The 16636-nt window shown below is 46.6% G+C and overlaps 2 protein-coding genes across 2 annotated transcripts; one reads left to right on the forward strand and one right to left on the reverse strand.

Annotated features, from left to right (window-relative positions):
• Nucleotides 1-41: 41 nt before the first annotated feature.
• Nucleotides 42-8668, forward strand: LOC119336750 (vesicle-associated protein 1-1-like). The gene is made up of 7 exons (XM_037608825.1): nt 42-186; nt 1094-1175; nt 1270-1385; nt 1597-1758; nt 1858-1899; nt 3782-3859; nt 8249-8668. Exons 1-7 carry the CDS (start codon nt 145-147, stop codon nt 8357-8359), a joined length of 633 nt encoding a protein of 210 aa, XP_037464722.1. The 5' UTR covers nt 42-144; the 3' UTR covers nt 8360-8668.
• A 530-nt stretch (nt 8669-9198) lies between these two features.
• Nucleotides 9199-12687, reverse strand: LOC119337391 (putative glycerol-3-phosphate transporter 1). The gene is made up of 3 exons (XM_037609520.1): nt 12513-12687; nt 10401-11417; nt 9199-10252 (listed from the first exon to the last, which is right to left on the reverse strand). The coding sequence occupies exons 2-3, from the start codon at nt 11332-11334 to the stop codon at nt 9690-9692; spliced, it is 1497 nt and encodes a 498-aa protein (XP_037465417.1). The 5' UTR covers nt 11335-11417; nt 12513-12687; the 3' UTR covers nt 9199-9689.
• Between the last annotated feature and the right edge of the window lie 3949 nt (nt 12688-16636).

A 16636-nucleotide genomic window follows, 5' to 3' on the forward strand; every position in this document is an offset into this window, starting at 1 on the left:
CTTATCCCCCCTCCCCCTATCTTTCCCCTCTGCGAAGAAGATCTCCTTTTTTGCTCTCTTCTTCCACCGTGGATCGATTGGTCTGTGATTCTCGTCTGTTGTTTTGGTTGAGCAGTTGAGTTGAAGAAGCAGATCTCCTGCTCGATGCAGCTGTCGAATCTCAGCGATGACTACATCGCCTTCAAGGTCCGTTAGTCCTTTCCAGAAATCTCTGGCTTATCTTTTTGTTCCGTACAGATCGTCCTGGAACCCTAGAACAGGAGCAGTTCCATGTACGCTTTGATGCGTTGTACGTTTCGGTGTGGCATATCATCTATTTGCATGTCACAGCTGTTATTCGCGATTTTTTGTTTCCGTGAATCATGTCGTTGGATTTGACCTGATCAGTGATCTCGAAAATTGTGTCTTATGATATGATGCCTAAGAACCAAATATTGTGTTCACTAGTTGTGTAGATTGAACATGAACAGTTTAGAGCTATTTCTCTCTCAAACATAATCGCCGGTCATTCTTATGGTTTTTTCGTTGTTCAAGTCTGTATGTTGTTTGATTGTCTATACCTTGAAGTTGATGGCATGCACCTTGGAGTTTGTTATGTTGTTGGCATATGGTGCCAACTACTACATCCTAATCATCGTCTGTATGTGTTGTTTAATTGTTGTCAAAATACAGCCCTCTGGTGTGACTGTGGTATAGGTTTAGGACAGTACTACTGTGCGACACACTGTGCACCAAACGCATCACCGTGGTCTCATCCTGAGTTGAATCATGACGTGTGATGTGTGTATGGCAGCCGAGTGATTGCACGGTTCAGAGCCGTTCGCGCTATGAGGCACGCATGCGGACGTTCGCGCACAACTGATTCCGTAGGTTTATTATTCTTGATTACTTTTGTGTACCTATGTTATTTCATTGTTTTCCTTGCCATTCGATGGTTAGAGGTGAGACCTTCCAGTGTATAACTGCATAATGACACTGAAATCGTTAGAACGGTTTGCAGTGGAATCGCTTCAAACTAAGCTTGCAAGAAATCATGAACTCAAAGAGGCTGTATTGTGTTGTTTTATATTTCCTGTTCTCTTCATTGTCTCAGGTGAAAACTACAAGCCCAAAGAAATACTCTGTGCGGCCCAACACAGGGGTTGTCTTGCCACGATCTACATGCGATGTTGTTGGTTTGTGATCTTTAGATTTCCTCCCCCATTGTTCTTGATGTGATCAAGTTATCTTCTTTTTTGGTGATAATTGTGCATATATATATTATTGCAGTGACAATGCAAGCACAGCGAGAAGTACCATCTGACATGCAGTGCAAAGATAAGTTCCTAGTCCAGAGCGTTGTTGCACCCTCTGGCATAAATGTGAAGGATGTTACGGGAGAGATGGTAATGTTTCCCTCTTAATATGTTTCTTAAGGAATCAAATGAGGCATTACTTATATGAGAATCAAGGCATTAGTCGATCGATTAACTTAGGAGCTGGAAAATCCTTGTTTCAATTGTATCCTTTTTCTCAGTTGACTTTGGTGGTATTCTCAGTTGACTTTGGTGGTACACCTGTATTGATTGATTGGTCATGTTGTTGAATGGCTTGCAGTTTATGAAGGAATCTGGAAATAAGATTGAAGAGGTGAAATTACGAGTCACCTATGTTGCACCTCCACAGCCACCATCTCCAGTTCCTGAAGAATCCGAGGAAGGCTCCCCATCTAGGGTTGAATCAGAAAATGGAGATGGTCCTGCTGGGGGATTCACCAGAGTGAGTTGTCATGATTGTTGAACTTGCACCCACACGTTTAGCACCCCCCCCCCCCACCCCCTGTTGAGGGAAAATTACTTGATTCTGTATTCATTGCAGGCACTGCGAGAACGCATTGAGCCCCAAGAAAAATCTTTAGAGGTCAGTTGTTATTCCAGTGTGTGATCCAGTAATAAGTTCATCAATGATTTGTTGGCTCATAATTACTCCCTCCTTCCATATATATAGGGCCTAATACATTTCTCAAGGCTGCCTTTGACTATTGATAAGATTAATAATATATGAGATGTATAATGTGAAAATTATATCATTAGAATCTCCTTCCACATACGAATTTGATGGTGTGCTTTGTGTAACTTGCATGTCATATATTATTGTTATAACATGCGGTCAAACCTAGCCTCGAAAAACGCATTAGGCCCTATATATATGGAAGGAGGGACTATGTTAGTTTCCTGAAAATGGTCGTGGCCTTGCACATTATGTTAAATTTGATTACTGGTATCTTGTATCACGGCAAGTTTCATGCTTTATACCTACATAGCAATGTTTACGAGTCGAAGAGTCGTCGAGTCGTTCCAAGGTTGAGACTCATAGACTAATTGTGACTGGTCTAGACTAGTGCAAGACTAGTCGACATGGTACTGTAGCACTGAACTTACAGTACATAACTACTAGTAATACTTAGAGTAGTAGTATGTAGTATTACACTATATAAGTATACAAGTACAGTATACAATACAAATGAATTCGTGGCTTTGAACTTGGTTGAGTTGGTCTTCATGTACAAATGCATCTCTTTCCTGATTTCATCGGTTGCTTTCAGACACATTAACACCACTGTGTAACCCCCATACCAAGGTGTTTCTTCATCCTTAGCACTATAGAAGAGACGTTTTTGCCACACAAAACACACTGGATTGTCAATTTGTCCTGCAGATCAGGCCAAAAGGCTGGGTCCTTGGTCCTAGTTGGCTTCCTCCCAGGATCCTTTGATGGGTCATAATCCTCAGCGGCTTGAGCTAAAGCGGCTGCTGAGCACACTGTCTGAGATATCTAGTGTTGTAGACATTGTAACTCTAGCTCTGCTCAAACCTAAGGATGTTGAATTGAAACAAGCAAACCTAAACCAGGAACCAGCAGTAGGGGAACCAGCCAAGGAACAAGCAATATAGGAACCATATGAGGATAAGAGAAGGGAGAAATTACTTGCAAAGGGAGGATCCAGGAGCAGATGAACCAGCCCAGGAACCAGTAGAGATAGGGCTGGATCTGGACAGCAGAACCAGTGAAGAGGGAGAGCTCCAGAGGAGTGGGAAGCTTTCTCTGGAGCGAAACTGAAACCTAGCCACAAAATTTCCCTCCGACGGGCTCGCGGGCCGAGCGCCTCTCTTATCCCCTCGAAAAAAGTTTGAGTCGTTCGACTTAATGTACACGACTAGTGTAGACTAGTCTACGACTAGTCTCTCGACCGCTCGAGTCTACATGAGATTTGCAGTCGACACCACAATTGCGATTCATAGACTAGTCCATCGACTAGTCTTGACTAGTCCTTCGACTCGTAATCAGTGCTACATAGGTGCAACCCACTACCTAATTTTCCTCTCCATGCAGCCATTCCACATCAACAAGTCATGCATGTGGTCATAAGTTACATTTTTTTGTATTAATCTATCCATGAAAACCTTGGCACCTCATCAAGTCACGCACGTCTTTTCTTTTGTGGGGAATCAAGCCATGCATGCCAGTCATAAGTTCGATCCAGAAGTTTCTCTTTTTATGCATCATTTTGTCACATACTTTGTATGTTTTATTGTTTTTAAAATGTAAACCTAGATCGTTTTTACATTTGCTTTTGCATTAGTTTTAGTTGTTTCTGTAGCACCTAGTTATGCATTTGTTTTAACAAGTTTCCCGCAGAAACGCGCGGGGTATCATCTAGTTTCTTTAATAATGGCTATGGGTTTAGTATCTCGTGATATGAAATATCTTACAATCTTACATTCTCAAATTTGTTTTGCAGGCTGGAGCTTTGATCTCCAAGTTGACCGAAGAAAAGAATTCTGCAATTCAACAGAACCATAAAATTAGACAGGAACTTGTGAGTGCAGTATTGCATGCTATCTTTCTAGCGTATAGTACTGTGGCTTCATAGTGGAAGCTTTATCTGAAGTTTTGGAACTTATCTAATACTAAGCACCTACTAGATACCACCATCTATGATCATCTGAAATTTAAGAATCTAAATTCAGTTGTGCTAAGCGGAACTTAAAAGTATAAAGCTGCTGTGAATGCTTTAGTTTTCTTCTTCTCCCTATCATTTTCTATTTTGAAATTTTTCACCCTTCTTGTTTCCTTGTGATGTTGTTATGGCCGGCCGGCTTAGGCCCGCAAGTTATCTTAGTTTTTATTTTCAGATTAGGCAAGTTATCTTAGGCAAGTTATCTTAGGTTGATTCTTCTACAAGTTATCTAGGATATAAATATAGGTTGTAAGACTCTTTTTGAAGGCAAGCAATAAGAAGAATATTATCTCCTATTGCCCGGCTCCCTGAGGAGCCGGAACCCTAGCCGCCAACAGCCCTAGCCGCCGCCCTTCTCCTAGCCGCGACGGCGCCCTGCCGCCGGCGCGCCCGATCCTCGCCACGTCTCCCTCCATCCTTCCCTTACCACCTACGCCCTAGACCTGGTAGAGTACTTGATCCTACCAATTTGGTATCAGGTAACCGGGTTTCGACCATGTCTCCGCCAATTCCACCGCCACCACCACCGCTGCCCGCCAACTCCTCCACCACCGCCGCCTCTGCGCCGGGCGTCACGGCCTCGCTCTCGGCGGGCACCACTGCGTCGCTCTCAGCGCCGGTCCTAACGGCACCCGGCACCACGCCGGGCCAAGGGCAGCCACAGGCCCCCGTCCAACACTCGTCGCCGCCATCACCTCCCCCGCAGCCGCAACAGTTCACGCCGGAGGCCGTGGCGGGCGTCCTCAACGACCTCGTCACCATGGTTCAAGGGATCCGCCTCTACCTGGCAGGTCCGTACGGGCCGCCCCCACCACTCCATCCAGCCATGGCCGCGGGTCAGCAGGCGCTTCCGTGGTACTCGGCATCGGGGGCCATCATCGGACTCCATCCAGCCATGGCCGCGGGTCAGCAGGCGCTTCCGTGGTACTCGGCACCGGGGGCCGTCACCGGAGGCTACCCGGCGCTCCTCGCCCCAGCGGCCGCACGGCCGCCTTGGGCGCAGTGGCCGCCGCAGATCGCGCCGGCAGCCCCGCCACTTCTCGCCACCACGGGGCCGCAGTGGCCCACCTGGACCGCGCCTGCCGCGCCGTCCTCCGTCGCGCCCTACCTTCCAGCGGCCTCGGAGCAGGGTCCTCCACCGGCCCCGCCCAGCCCTAACCTGGGCACCGGCGCCTCGGAGCAGGGCCAGACCCAGCAGCTTCTTCCGGCGTCACCGCCGGCCCCCACGCCGCAGGCGCCGGTGCAGCTCCACCAGGCGCTGCCGCCATCGACAGTACCACCACCCGCGCCTAGGGCTACGGGTCGGCCCCTGCACCAGGTGCAGTTTCCACCGTCACCATCGCCGATCCCCGCTTGGGCGACCGGCTCGTCTTCGGGGCCGGTCTACTCCACGGCGCCGGAACACCCGACGCCCTCCCTGCGGTTTGATCACCCCTCCAGCTCGGCGAACTACGCCCCGGCGCTTCCCGACCCAGCATACGCGCCGGCGGCAACTACGGCCGCCCCCGGGCACGGCGGGCCGACACCCCCTCGCTTCGCCAAACTGGACTTCGCCACCTACGAGGGCACGGAGGACCCCCTCAACTGGCTCAACCAGTGCGAGCAGTTCTTTCGAGGGCAGCGGACGCTCGCTTCGGATCGCACCTGGCTCGCGTCCTATCATCTTCGAGGCGCAACGCAGACCTGGTACTACGCCCTCGAGCAGGACGAGGGCGGCATGCCACCATGGGAGTGCTTCCGGGAACTCTGTCTCCTTCGGTTCGGGCCTCCTATCCGCGGGAGCCGACTGGCGGCCCTCGGCCGCTTACCCTTCACATCCACGGTGCAGGACTACGCCGACCGCTTCCAGGCCCTGGCGTGCCACGCGCCGGGCGTCTCCGCAACTCAGCGCGCCGAGTTATTTGTGGGCGGTCTACCGGACCATATCCGCGTGGACGTGGAGCTTCGGGGACCCCAGGATCTCCAGTCGGCCATGTATTACGCCCACGCATTCGAGCGCCGCGCGGTGGCCATCCAGCAGGAATCACCGTCCCAGACTGCTGGGTCGCTACCCGGACCGGATTCCGCGCAGGGTCGGCCTATGCAGGCTTCTGCTGCACCCCTCGCCGCGACCGCGGGGCGCCCGTTCCGCCGGCTCACCCCAGCTGAGATACTCGAGCGTCGCCGCCAAGGGTTGTGCTTCAACTGCGACGAACCCTACAAGCCCGGCCACGCCTGCCCGCGACTCTTCTACCTGGAGGTGGCAGACTACATTCCGGAGGACGCCGTCGCCGCCGACCTGGCCGCCCCAGATGTCGAGAAGGTGTTTGACGCTGGTTGATTACCTCGAAGAGTTCAAGCAAGCGCTTCCCCACCTTACAGCTCGAGGACGAGCTGTTTGTGCAGGCGGGGAGAAGTGTTATGGCCGGCCGGCTTAGGCCCGCAAGTTATCTTAGTTTTTATTTTCAGATTAGGCAAGTTATCTTAGGCAAGTTATCTTAGGTTGATTCTTCTACAAGTTATCTAGGATATAAATATAGGTTGTAAGACTCTTTTTGAAGGCAAGCAATAAGAAGAATATTATCTCCTATTGCCCGGCTCCCTGAGGAGCCGGAACCCTAGCCGCCAACAGCCCTAGCCGCCGCCCTTCTCCTAGCCGCGACGGCGCCCTGCCGCCGGCGCGCCCGATCCTCGCCACGTCTCCCTCCATCCTTCCCTTACCACCTACGCCCTAGACCTGGTAGAGTACTTGATCCTACCAGATGTATTGGGCATTTTTACTTGAGGACCAAACTAACAGAGTTATTACATTAAAGTAGTAATATGGAACTATCTTGAAGCTCAAAAGGCACCGAATTGTCGCTTTCTGCATTAGGAATAACAATAGCAATGGATGTATCTGTTTATTCTCAAATTGATGAAAATGAAAGCTCCATAGTTGAAACTGTAAATAAATGAAACATGCCAAGGTTTTCAAATGTATATATGCCAAGCTGGAATGGTGACTTCTGACTTGTCGCAAGACTGGCTGTGGATCCCAAGCTAGTCAACACTGAATTGTTTTAAGTGGCTGTTCCCATGCCAAAGAACTTCTACAAGACATTTTTCCAAAAGAAAGCTACATCCAGAGCAATCTGCATATATATGCTGTTTGTTTTTTGCTACCTCAGCTCGATACTAGTCATGCTGGAGAATCTTCAGCTCCAACATAACATATCAAAGATTTCCTTTTCAATTTATATATTCTGAAGATTAAAACAGTATTCAAATTTCTTCTATGGACTATAACGTCATTTGCTTGGGTTTTTCTCTACTGTTGAGTAATTTTTGGTTTCTGTATTTCAACCTGAAACCGGGCTCTGTCTTCGGTATTTTGATTAAAATCTTCATTATACAAATTCATAAATGCGGTATTTGCAGTCCTTGATGTACAGAGGGAGCCAGAACAGTTTCCACTAAAAGCCACCCAAACAACCACTTGCCCAACTTCCACACTTCTGGAACCTCACTAGTATTTCTAGCAAACCACCCTTGATGTCAGTGTGTCAGTGTAAGAAACCACTATAAGTGCATTGCTACTGAACTACTCAAATCCTTGTTAGGAAAGGTGAACTGAAATAATGAAATTGCATACTCCCACAATCTAAGGCGCGCTTGATTTTGCACGGTCTTTAATGCACAACTTTGACAACTTGATATAATGAAGTGTATGGATTGGGCATGTATAAATAGTATCGTTGTATTTGTGTTGCGAAATAGTTTCATTTCATACATCTTTATACCAATTCTGTAGACATACTATAAGTGAAAATCATAGTCGAAACTGTGTCGAAGACCAAAAAAGGTCAAACTGAGAGATGCAGGAGTTTTGAGGATCATTTAGAAGTGGATAGGAACTTCTGAGCTCATGTCTAACATCTTGGTTGTAAGAAATAGGTTCGTTCAACGAAATGGTCATTTGTTCGTGTCGTTTTAGATTATTGTATGCTAATATGAACAATCCTTTTAAGAACTTGAGCATGGCAAATAAAAGAAATAGTGGTGCATCGATGAAGCCAATAGACAGCTAGAGGAACCTCATGTCGCTAGGCAATAATTGTATATATAGTGATGCCTACCTAAAATATAGACTATGCATACTATTATTCTATCTAGTACTAAAGCTAATAGAAGAAGAGAGATATTTGTCTGAAACAATTTATATTTACTACACTTTTCTGTCACGAATCTGTGATTCACTTCTATCATGTTTTTTTGTTTATGTCACAGGATATGATGAGACGGGAAGTCAGCAAGAGGCGCGGTGGAGGGTTTTCCTTTGTAATTGTCATAATTGTAGCTTTGATCGGGATCTTCCTGGGCTACATGATGAAGTCATAATTCTTTTCATCCGTATCACTTGACCGTATCGAAGGGAACTGGACTTGCTAGTCATGTTTGGGAACTTGAAAAGATCATTCGAGATCAAATGTCTTCAAGTTCTCCTTTATGTTTTGTCAATATAGGAGTACATGTGTGAGAAATATTGAGCTAGTTTAAGCCTCTTTTGTTGTTAATTTCATCGGTGAGTTGTGCGCTATGATGACGCTGTAACTTGGAAAATGCATCAATTGCTTTTGTTCACAGTTAGACCTGTACTGTGAAATTGTCAGTCCATAGTTGAATGTGTGTGCCATTTGGAAAGGTAAATCTGATTTGTGTTGCAGTAATTTGCTATTCTAGTTTGTGGAAGAACTGGATTTCCCCCTCTTTATACTCTGTTTGGAATATATGGTGATCAATGATTAATAAAAAAATGCCATATTATTTCTTAACCAAGCGGGGGGAGGAAGAGCCAAAACTGTTTTCATTTGTCTACATGTTTATGAGGTCGAACAAATCTATAGAAGAATATATCAACGTCTACAACACCAGATTATTTTCATTTGAAATATCACAAAATACATTTCCATATCTTTTTTTTGAACACTTCATATCAATATTTAGTGTTGTCGATGTTTGCATATTTTTCTATAGACTTGGTCTAGCTTAGGACAAAGATATAACAATGAAACATCAAAAGGATATATGTATATGTAGGTTCCTATCCTATTATATAAAGAATAGACTAATATAACAGTGTATATCAGATTACTCCAGAAGTTAGGCGTGTAAACCATACGTTATCTTCTAATAACGAAACTGAAGGCATATGAACAAATAATCAGTACACCATTTACTTTCTTGGACCAACATTTCCCTGGGATGTGGGATCTCAATTCCAAATTTTATCAACTCGATATATTTACAAGTACAAAAGGGGATCAAGATGGCCAGCAGATAGACTCGGATCTCATCTTGTAGAGGGAGATTTTCTTATATCTACCCTAAACAGCAATCACATGCGTACAAGCTTAAATATGCAGTGATACAAGCAAACACAGGCCCAAACTTATTGCCCAATTCGTATTTACAAGGCACTAGGGAAAAGAAACTATGTGGGCTCAGAAACTTTTGGTGTTTTCACCTCCATCTTGTCTAAATAAAAAATCTCGACACAACTTTTCTATCCTCTGCTAGTCATTCCTGGAGTTTGTACAGAGCAAGTCACTCGGAAACCCCATCCTTCAGCTTATTTCAGACTCATACTGATGTCGACCAAGAAGGTGATGGAACTACAAAAAATGTTTCCAGTGCATAATACCACATCTTACAGACCATACTTACAATCTTATACTTGGTCTGAGCAGGTAGTTTGTGCATTGGCGACAACCTTGCTCCCATTGGAAGACAGCTTTCCTCTTAGCTCAGCACAGACAAGATGTGTCAAGAGGAGCCCAGCAAGAAGTGCTGCTGCCATCAACATTGTGAACACGGCACTCCAGCTCTCTGTTGAGATGTATCCTGTGAGCAATGGCCCGATCGCGGCACCAACCGACCCGGTCCCATCAATGATTGCTGTCACAGTGGCCAGTGCCCGAGAATTACCATTCCATGAGCTGTGAGTGCCAAGGTCAGCTGATACTGCGGTTGTGATCAGGGCATAAGGACCATTGACAAACATGCCAGTGATGAACATGAGGCAAATATTCAACATCATCGACATGCTTCCATATGTTCTGTACAAGAAAAGGGCAGGTGTGGCACAGTACATGAAGCTCGCAGCCGTGATTGCTCGTGCATTTAAGCGATCAGAGATGTGACCGGCAAGGACTCCTCCCAACACACCTCCAACATCGAAGACTGTTGACAAGCTGCCAGCCATCGCATCAGAGAGGTACTCGTTGCCAATAGCTGAAACAAGCAAAGGCCTATCACGAATGAACACTTTAAAGCATGGTTCAGGTTATAACAGGAAAAAAAATACAGGCATCCGAGTCGCTACCGAAGCACCAAAGGAAACAATGTTATACAGATTTGAAAGATGAATAAGAAGACTTACGTGTATGGCTGATGTAGAAAGGTAGCCAGTACAGGAAGGTGTATGCAACCAACTTGGAGAAGAAGAGGCAGAGAGCAAACGGTGCAACTCCAGGAATCCTCCATGCCTCCAAGAATCCAATTGCCTTATGTTTCACTTCTTGGCCTGGTTCCAAAAGGGGCTCCTTTGCAGTATCCTTGTCCGAGTTTACCTCCACATCATCAATATCCATCTCCATTACATCAGGACTAACCGGCAAGAAAAAGAACACCACCAACCCAGCAAGAGCCATGATGATGCTGGGGATGGCAAATGACCACCCCCATCCAAATTTCAGCAGAGATGCAGCAAGCAGAGAACCGGATATGTTTCCAATAGAAGTATGTGCGTTCCATATACCCATAATCAATCCCCTCTTGCTCTTCCCAAACCAGTTACCAACAACTGCAACGACTGAAGGCCATCCAGATGATTGAAATAAGCCAGCAATCATCTGAAAGACCAGAAAGTAGTAGAAGTTGTGAATATTTAGCCAATATCCAGCACCAAAGAGCGCAGTGAATATGGCGGTGCCAATCATGCCAATTGTTAGAACAATCCTCAAGTCCATGCGGTCACCAAGATGCCCGGCGAAGAACATCCCAAGAGAATACACCGCAAGGAACGCGACATCTATCTCACCAAGCAAAGTGGAACCATCAGAGGTGTTAAATGGAGACCAACCAATGTTGAGACTGTCGCGTGTGTGCAATCGTCCCCAGGCAGACCCCACTTTTGTCTGGGGATCAAGCTCACTCTTGACAATGCTTGTTATCTTCCGAGTCATATGGAAGCAAGTGTATGCCAAGAATGTAAGGACCAAGACGAGCGTCTGGTAATTTCTTAGAGCCTTGGCACCTTTGAATAACCGGAGGCCAGGAGGTTTCCTACTCGTTGTCTCATGAGACTTGGCCATGAGAACTCTCGACTGTTGGTAACTGCAGCTACTGCCAGAGGCCAAGCAGATGTACACCTCCCGATAAAAAGAATGATCACCACCTGAAATCATCAAAGAGGACGTAAGACAAATGGGCAAATGGAGCGATTCTATGCTAAAATTGATAATTGAAGTTATACATCTCTAGGTGGTTAGTAGCATCCATAAGCAATCGTACTTTAATAAACTAGAAACCACTGATCCAAACGCATCTTTGTAGAATTTTGGTTACCATGCAAATATAGGGAAAATGGATGCACCCAATAATTCAACACATTTCTTAAAACTTTAAACTCCGTTAATCCCAACACAACTCTGTGCTATTTGGTTAACACGCAAACATGGTAAAAATTCACACATCTAATTATCCAAAGCAATTTGGGAAACAAATTGATCAATATGTTGGCTAGCCCAGTTCAATGATCGCAAGTGCAAGTCATCCACTAGATCACCAAAAACGGAAACCCATCTTGCTCTTGTTCCGCACAATATGATCACGTCATCTGTGACCTATTTTTTTTTGCATCTGTGACCTAGATCATGGAGAACACACGGTACAAAGGACTGATGATACACTGTTCTTATCTCCAACACCACAAATCAGAATTCACCCCTATTATTGAGTGCAAATGCGTTCCTTAGCAATCAACCGACTTAGACGTGACTCTAAAGTATCAAGTATCTACTTACCATACTATTAACTGGGGCAGGTAAAAAGATTCCCAAGTGGATGTATGGGGGAAAAAGGCTGATCTGACGTGAATATCCCCGGATAAAAATTCAGGGTCTCCATCACAGGAACTAAACTTAGTATTGGATATTCGAAGTCCAAAATATTACTTACTGTTTAAATGCTCTATCCACGGCTACCGAGCAGTACCACCAGCAGAACAAGCACCTAATTCAGGAAATAATGGGAGAGATTATCGTCTCTCTCTCTCTCTCTCCCATGAATCCTAAAGGGACTAAAAATCCTTCCCAACTCCCTGCCCTCGGTCCAACCCAAACCTCCCCAAAACCCATCACCCCTCGCCGCCAAACCAACAACCCGACGATCCAAAGAAGCAAAGGAAACAAGCTTACGGATTGGGCTGCAGAATCAGTAAGGAAGGAGGAGGAGGGAGATGAAGAAACCGGGATTCGGGACGAGAACACACCTCCGCGGCGGCGGTGGACTGCTCTGCCGATCTGCGACGAGCCGCGGCAGGTTGGATTGGGGGTTTAGTGTGAAAATGCGCACGCGCAGGCAGGACAGGAGGAGATGGCTGGGGAAGGAAGGAAGGAGGGCGTTTCTTTCGTCTCTTGGCGTCTGTTTTTTCTCGAGAGTTTGGGTGGCTCGACGAGTTTGAGCGAGGCTGGCTTGCATTTATTCTGATGGCAAGCCAAGCTTGCAGAGGTATTTACGGCGATGCCCTTGGACCATATTGCCCTTCCACTTTTATTTATTGTCTGGAGCAGATTGACGCCACAGGGTTCACAAGCAAAAGTCACGCTAAACGTCAACCACGGGACTGGTCATATATTGGGGAGGCTCTCAAGCCACATCAAACACGTACTCAAAAGTCACTATTCTTAGTAACAAATTTATCGTAATGTTATCTGACGGATGTTCGCAGTATCAAAACCTGGCAAAAGCCCCAGAGCCGTCAGATTTAGATCTAACAGTGGCAGTTTTTGCCCAATACATACCACAGTTTAAACAAAATGCCATGACAGTTTTGAAAAACACCACCCCCAACTGCGCAAATTGCCATCCCCAGGGGTCGCGCTTGCCATCATTCCTGGAGAACGGGCGCCATGGATTGGGGTCCCAAATTTAAGTGACAGTTGTGTAGTTATCTCATAATCTACTTCGCAAGTTCCCTCAAATAAATAAAATATATGCTTCGCACGCAAATCCCAGGAAGAGGAGCACTAGTTTTGCACTCCTTGTAAAAAATGTTCTGAGTCGTCGATCGGCTTCGCTTTACGTAGTCGCTCGCGATAGTGACTCACTTTCCACATGGCCACACGGGTCACCCTCGCCCCTCCCATCCTTCTCTGCTGCCCTCATCCTTATCGGCTGGAACCCAACGCATCTACAACCCTTCCTCAACCAACAACACACCTGACTCCCTTCAACCACACCAACACCCCCCCGCTACCGTGACGTGCGCCACAATCAGGGAGGAGGGAAGGCAACTGCAGGTGTTGCAGATTACGATCTGGTGCTTTCGATGGCGGTGGTGGATGCTGTGTTGGAGTGGACTACGACGGCCGCATGCTCAACCACGGCGAGTGCGTGCTACGACCACAGCGAGCACATGCTGGGACCACCACGACTTCGAGCTACGACCATGGCTGTCGCGTACTACAATAGTGGGGCGCGAGGGATGTTGCGATGGGTGGTGCATACGACTGTCATGTGCTAGAACCGAGATAGACGCATGCTGGGACCTGTGAGCAGCGATGCTACGATGGCGTCCACCACAGCTGGAACCGGACGACAGCGATGTTGTGACCACAGGCGCCGCGTGCTAGAATCGGTCGGCGATGATGGTACGACTGCGTCCGGCACCGCTGGAACTGGACGACGGTGATGTTGTGACCACGGGCGCCGCGTGCTAGAATCGGTCGGCAGCGATGCTGTGACCACGGGCGCCGCGTCCTAGAACCGGGCAACAACGATGTGGTGACCATGGCTACGACGTGCTAGAACCGGCTGCGCGCACGGTGTGCTGGAACTTGCCACAGGAGATGCTGGAACCATGACCGGTATGAGCTGTGTCGGTCACCAGGTGAGGTGCAACGACGAAGCGACTAGCTGGAACCATGACTGGGACGATCGCGTCGGTCACCGTGGCGAGCTGCGACGGCGATCGGACTAGCTAGAACTGTGACCATGGGATGCTGCAATGGGGGCAACGGCTTGCTGGAACCGCGACACACTGGTGAGCTGTGACGGTCACTGCGGCGAGCCAGAACCGTGGTCGTGGGTTGTTGAGATGGCTCGACGATGAGCTACAACAAGTATGACGAGGAGCTGCAACTAACGCCATCGGATGCTGGGATAGGCATGGGATGAGCTGCACGGGCATTGGGGGATAAGTTGCAACCAACAGTGCAGATAGCTACGACCGATGATGTTTTTTGTTGCAACCAATGACACACTAGCCATACTACAACCGGGTGAAACTGTTGCGTCGATGATGACATTGAGCTGCAACAAGGGCGGCGATATGCAATGGGAGGCGGGGGTGGTGGCCGGGGAGGACGACTGGGACGACAGGGGACATGACGAGCGCGCTGCGTGAGGGTGAAGGATGGTTGTGCGTATGAATCAATTTTGGGGGAAGAAAATGATATGGATCCAATGGCTCGGGCCCAACGCAATCCGACGGTGCGGAAGGCCACTGATCCAAATTTGACGTAGGTCCACCGGAGCCAAGCGCTGCCCTTACATAAAATGGAACTCCTATGCCAGCATGACCTAGGCCATCAACCACAATATCAATTTGGACACACCCTGGTAACAAGTTTGTGATGGATGATATGTTAAGGGGAAGGATGGACTTTTCTTTTGTGTTCCCTAACTTCGATTGTACATGTTGATAACTAACTTTTGAACTTATGCATCCTCAATTTGTTGAAATTCGCATTGCCAACTTTTACTACCAAATTTGTTCGTAGTAGATGCTAAGCTTTGCTTCCGTTGTACACAGTGAAGAAGCTAGACCTTGCCAAATTATTTGCTTACTTTTCTTCTTCATCTATCTACCATCTACTACTCCCTCCGATCGAAAATAAATGTCATGGTTTTAGTTCAAGTCAGTACTACTTATAAAACCATGAGTTTGATGAATCCAAATAATTTGAGCCATCCAACCACCTATATCCAATGTCCCATGTTGCTTCAATGATATATCATTCACATCATCAATATTTTAAAACCATATTAATTGCATTAATCATAATTTAGTAATGACATTAATTTTATTAAGCACAATTATTCATGGAGTCAATATTTATTGTGGTTAATCCTTTTTATGCGAGGATATTGTGGTTAATCCTTGAAACGTGTCTTGCACGTACTACACGATTAACAAAAGGCAATTTTAATTTATCTAGTCCACTTTTGACTTCAATTTTTTTAAGTTAGCAAAAACACTTCTAAGGTACACCAAACTAGCTAGTGGATACCCCGCAAAAAAAAAACTAGCTAGTGGGTAAGGTGTGGGCGTGTGGCACACACATTCTGTACTGCAATCATTTCATGAAACTTGTGATGCATTTTTCGATTTTTAAGTTCACTTTTCGATTAATGACAGTTCTCAGCAAGTACTCCCTCCGGTCCTTTTTACTCTGCATATTAGGTTTGTCTGAAGTCAATCTCATCCAACTTTGACCAAGTTTATATAAAAAATTATAGACATTCACATAACAACACCAATATCATTAGATTCATCTTGGAATATATTTTTATATTATATTTATTAAATATTATAGATGCTAATAATTTTTAATATAAATTTGGTCAAACTTAGTAAAGTTTGACTTTCGGCAAAACCAATGTGCAGAGTAAAAAGTACCGGAGGGAGTACTATTTGTGGGAAGGACGACAGAAGCAGGAAAAATGGCAGCGCTGTGATTATGGGATGTAGTGGAGGGTAAAGTTGGAATGCACAAACAGTCTCCTATGTATAGCCAGGCCGGCGAGAGAGGAGTCGAATATTCCATTCCCGCCAAGGGAATTATACCACGCGTGCCGTGCAGATTTTCTCCTTGCGCCGCGTCACATGTGGCCTGCATCCCGTTTCGGCCACACCGGAGGGCCACACGGTAGGCCTCGGACGCCCTCAACCAACCGTTTTGCTTCGCCTTTTAACCGGGCCGTCACAGGGACAGCCGCCCGCGCCAACGATTATTTGTTTTTCCGAAAAGAACCCACGTCTTGGTTTTGTAGAAGTACAAAGCAATCTGAACATAATACAAATTACATTGAGGACTTTGAACCATCCAATGTTCACTGCCGCCAAAACAAGCTATCGGCACTCCCATACCGAAGCCGACCCGATGTTGTCGTTGTCAGTCAAGAAATTGTGCACGTGCCCTTAAGAACTAGCACCCCAGAGCCGTCATCGTTGACATTGAACCCTTGAAACGATCTGAAGAACACTGACTTGAATCTGCCGCAAGGTGAGAAAACGTAACCCTATCGCCCCAAAGAGGCAGCATGAATATGCGCCAGAGATCCATTTAATCTACCCCAAAATGCGAATTTGAGGAGGATCGGTGGCTGGAA

This window comes from Triticum dicoccoides, chromosome 7B (assembly GCF_002162155.2).
Source record: "Triticum dicoccoides isolate Atlit2015 ecotype Zavitan chromosome 7B, WEW_v2.0, whole genome shotgun sequence".
Classification (NCBI taxonomy): domain Eukaryota; kingdom Viridiplantae; phylum Streptophyta; class Magnoliopsida; order Poales; family Poaceae; genus Triticum; species Triticum dicoccoides.

Bases quoted from the DNA above. Each gene is read 5' to 3' on its own strand.
- LOC119336750 (XM_037608825.1), top strand. From the start codon at position 145: ATGCAGCTGTCGAATCTCAGCGATGACTACATCGCCTTCAAG. The intron at 1,176-1,269 runs GTTTGTGATCTT...ATATTATTGCAG, and splicing joins ATCTACATGCGATGTTGTTG to TGACAATGCAAGCACAGCGA. The intron at 1,900-3,781 runs GTCAGTTGTTAT...TTTGTTTTGCAG, and splicing joins CCCAAGAAAAATCTTTAGAG to GCTGGAGCTTTGATCTCCAA.
- LOC119337391 (XM_037609520.1), bottom strand. From the start codon at position 11,334: ATGGCCAAGTCTCATGAGACAACGAGTAGGAAACCTCCTGGCCTCCGG. The intron at 10,253-10,400 runs GTAAGTCTTCTT...TGCTTGTTTCAG, and splicing joins TTTCTACATCAGCCATACAC to CTATTGGCAACGAGTACCTC.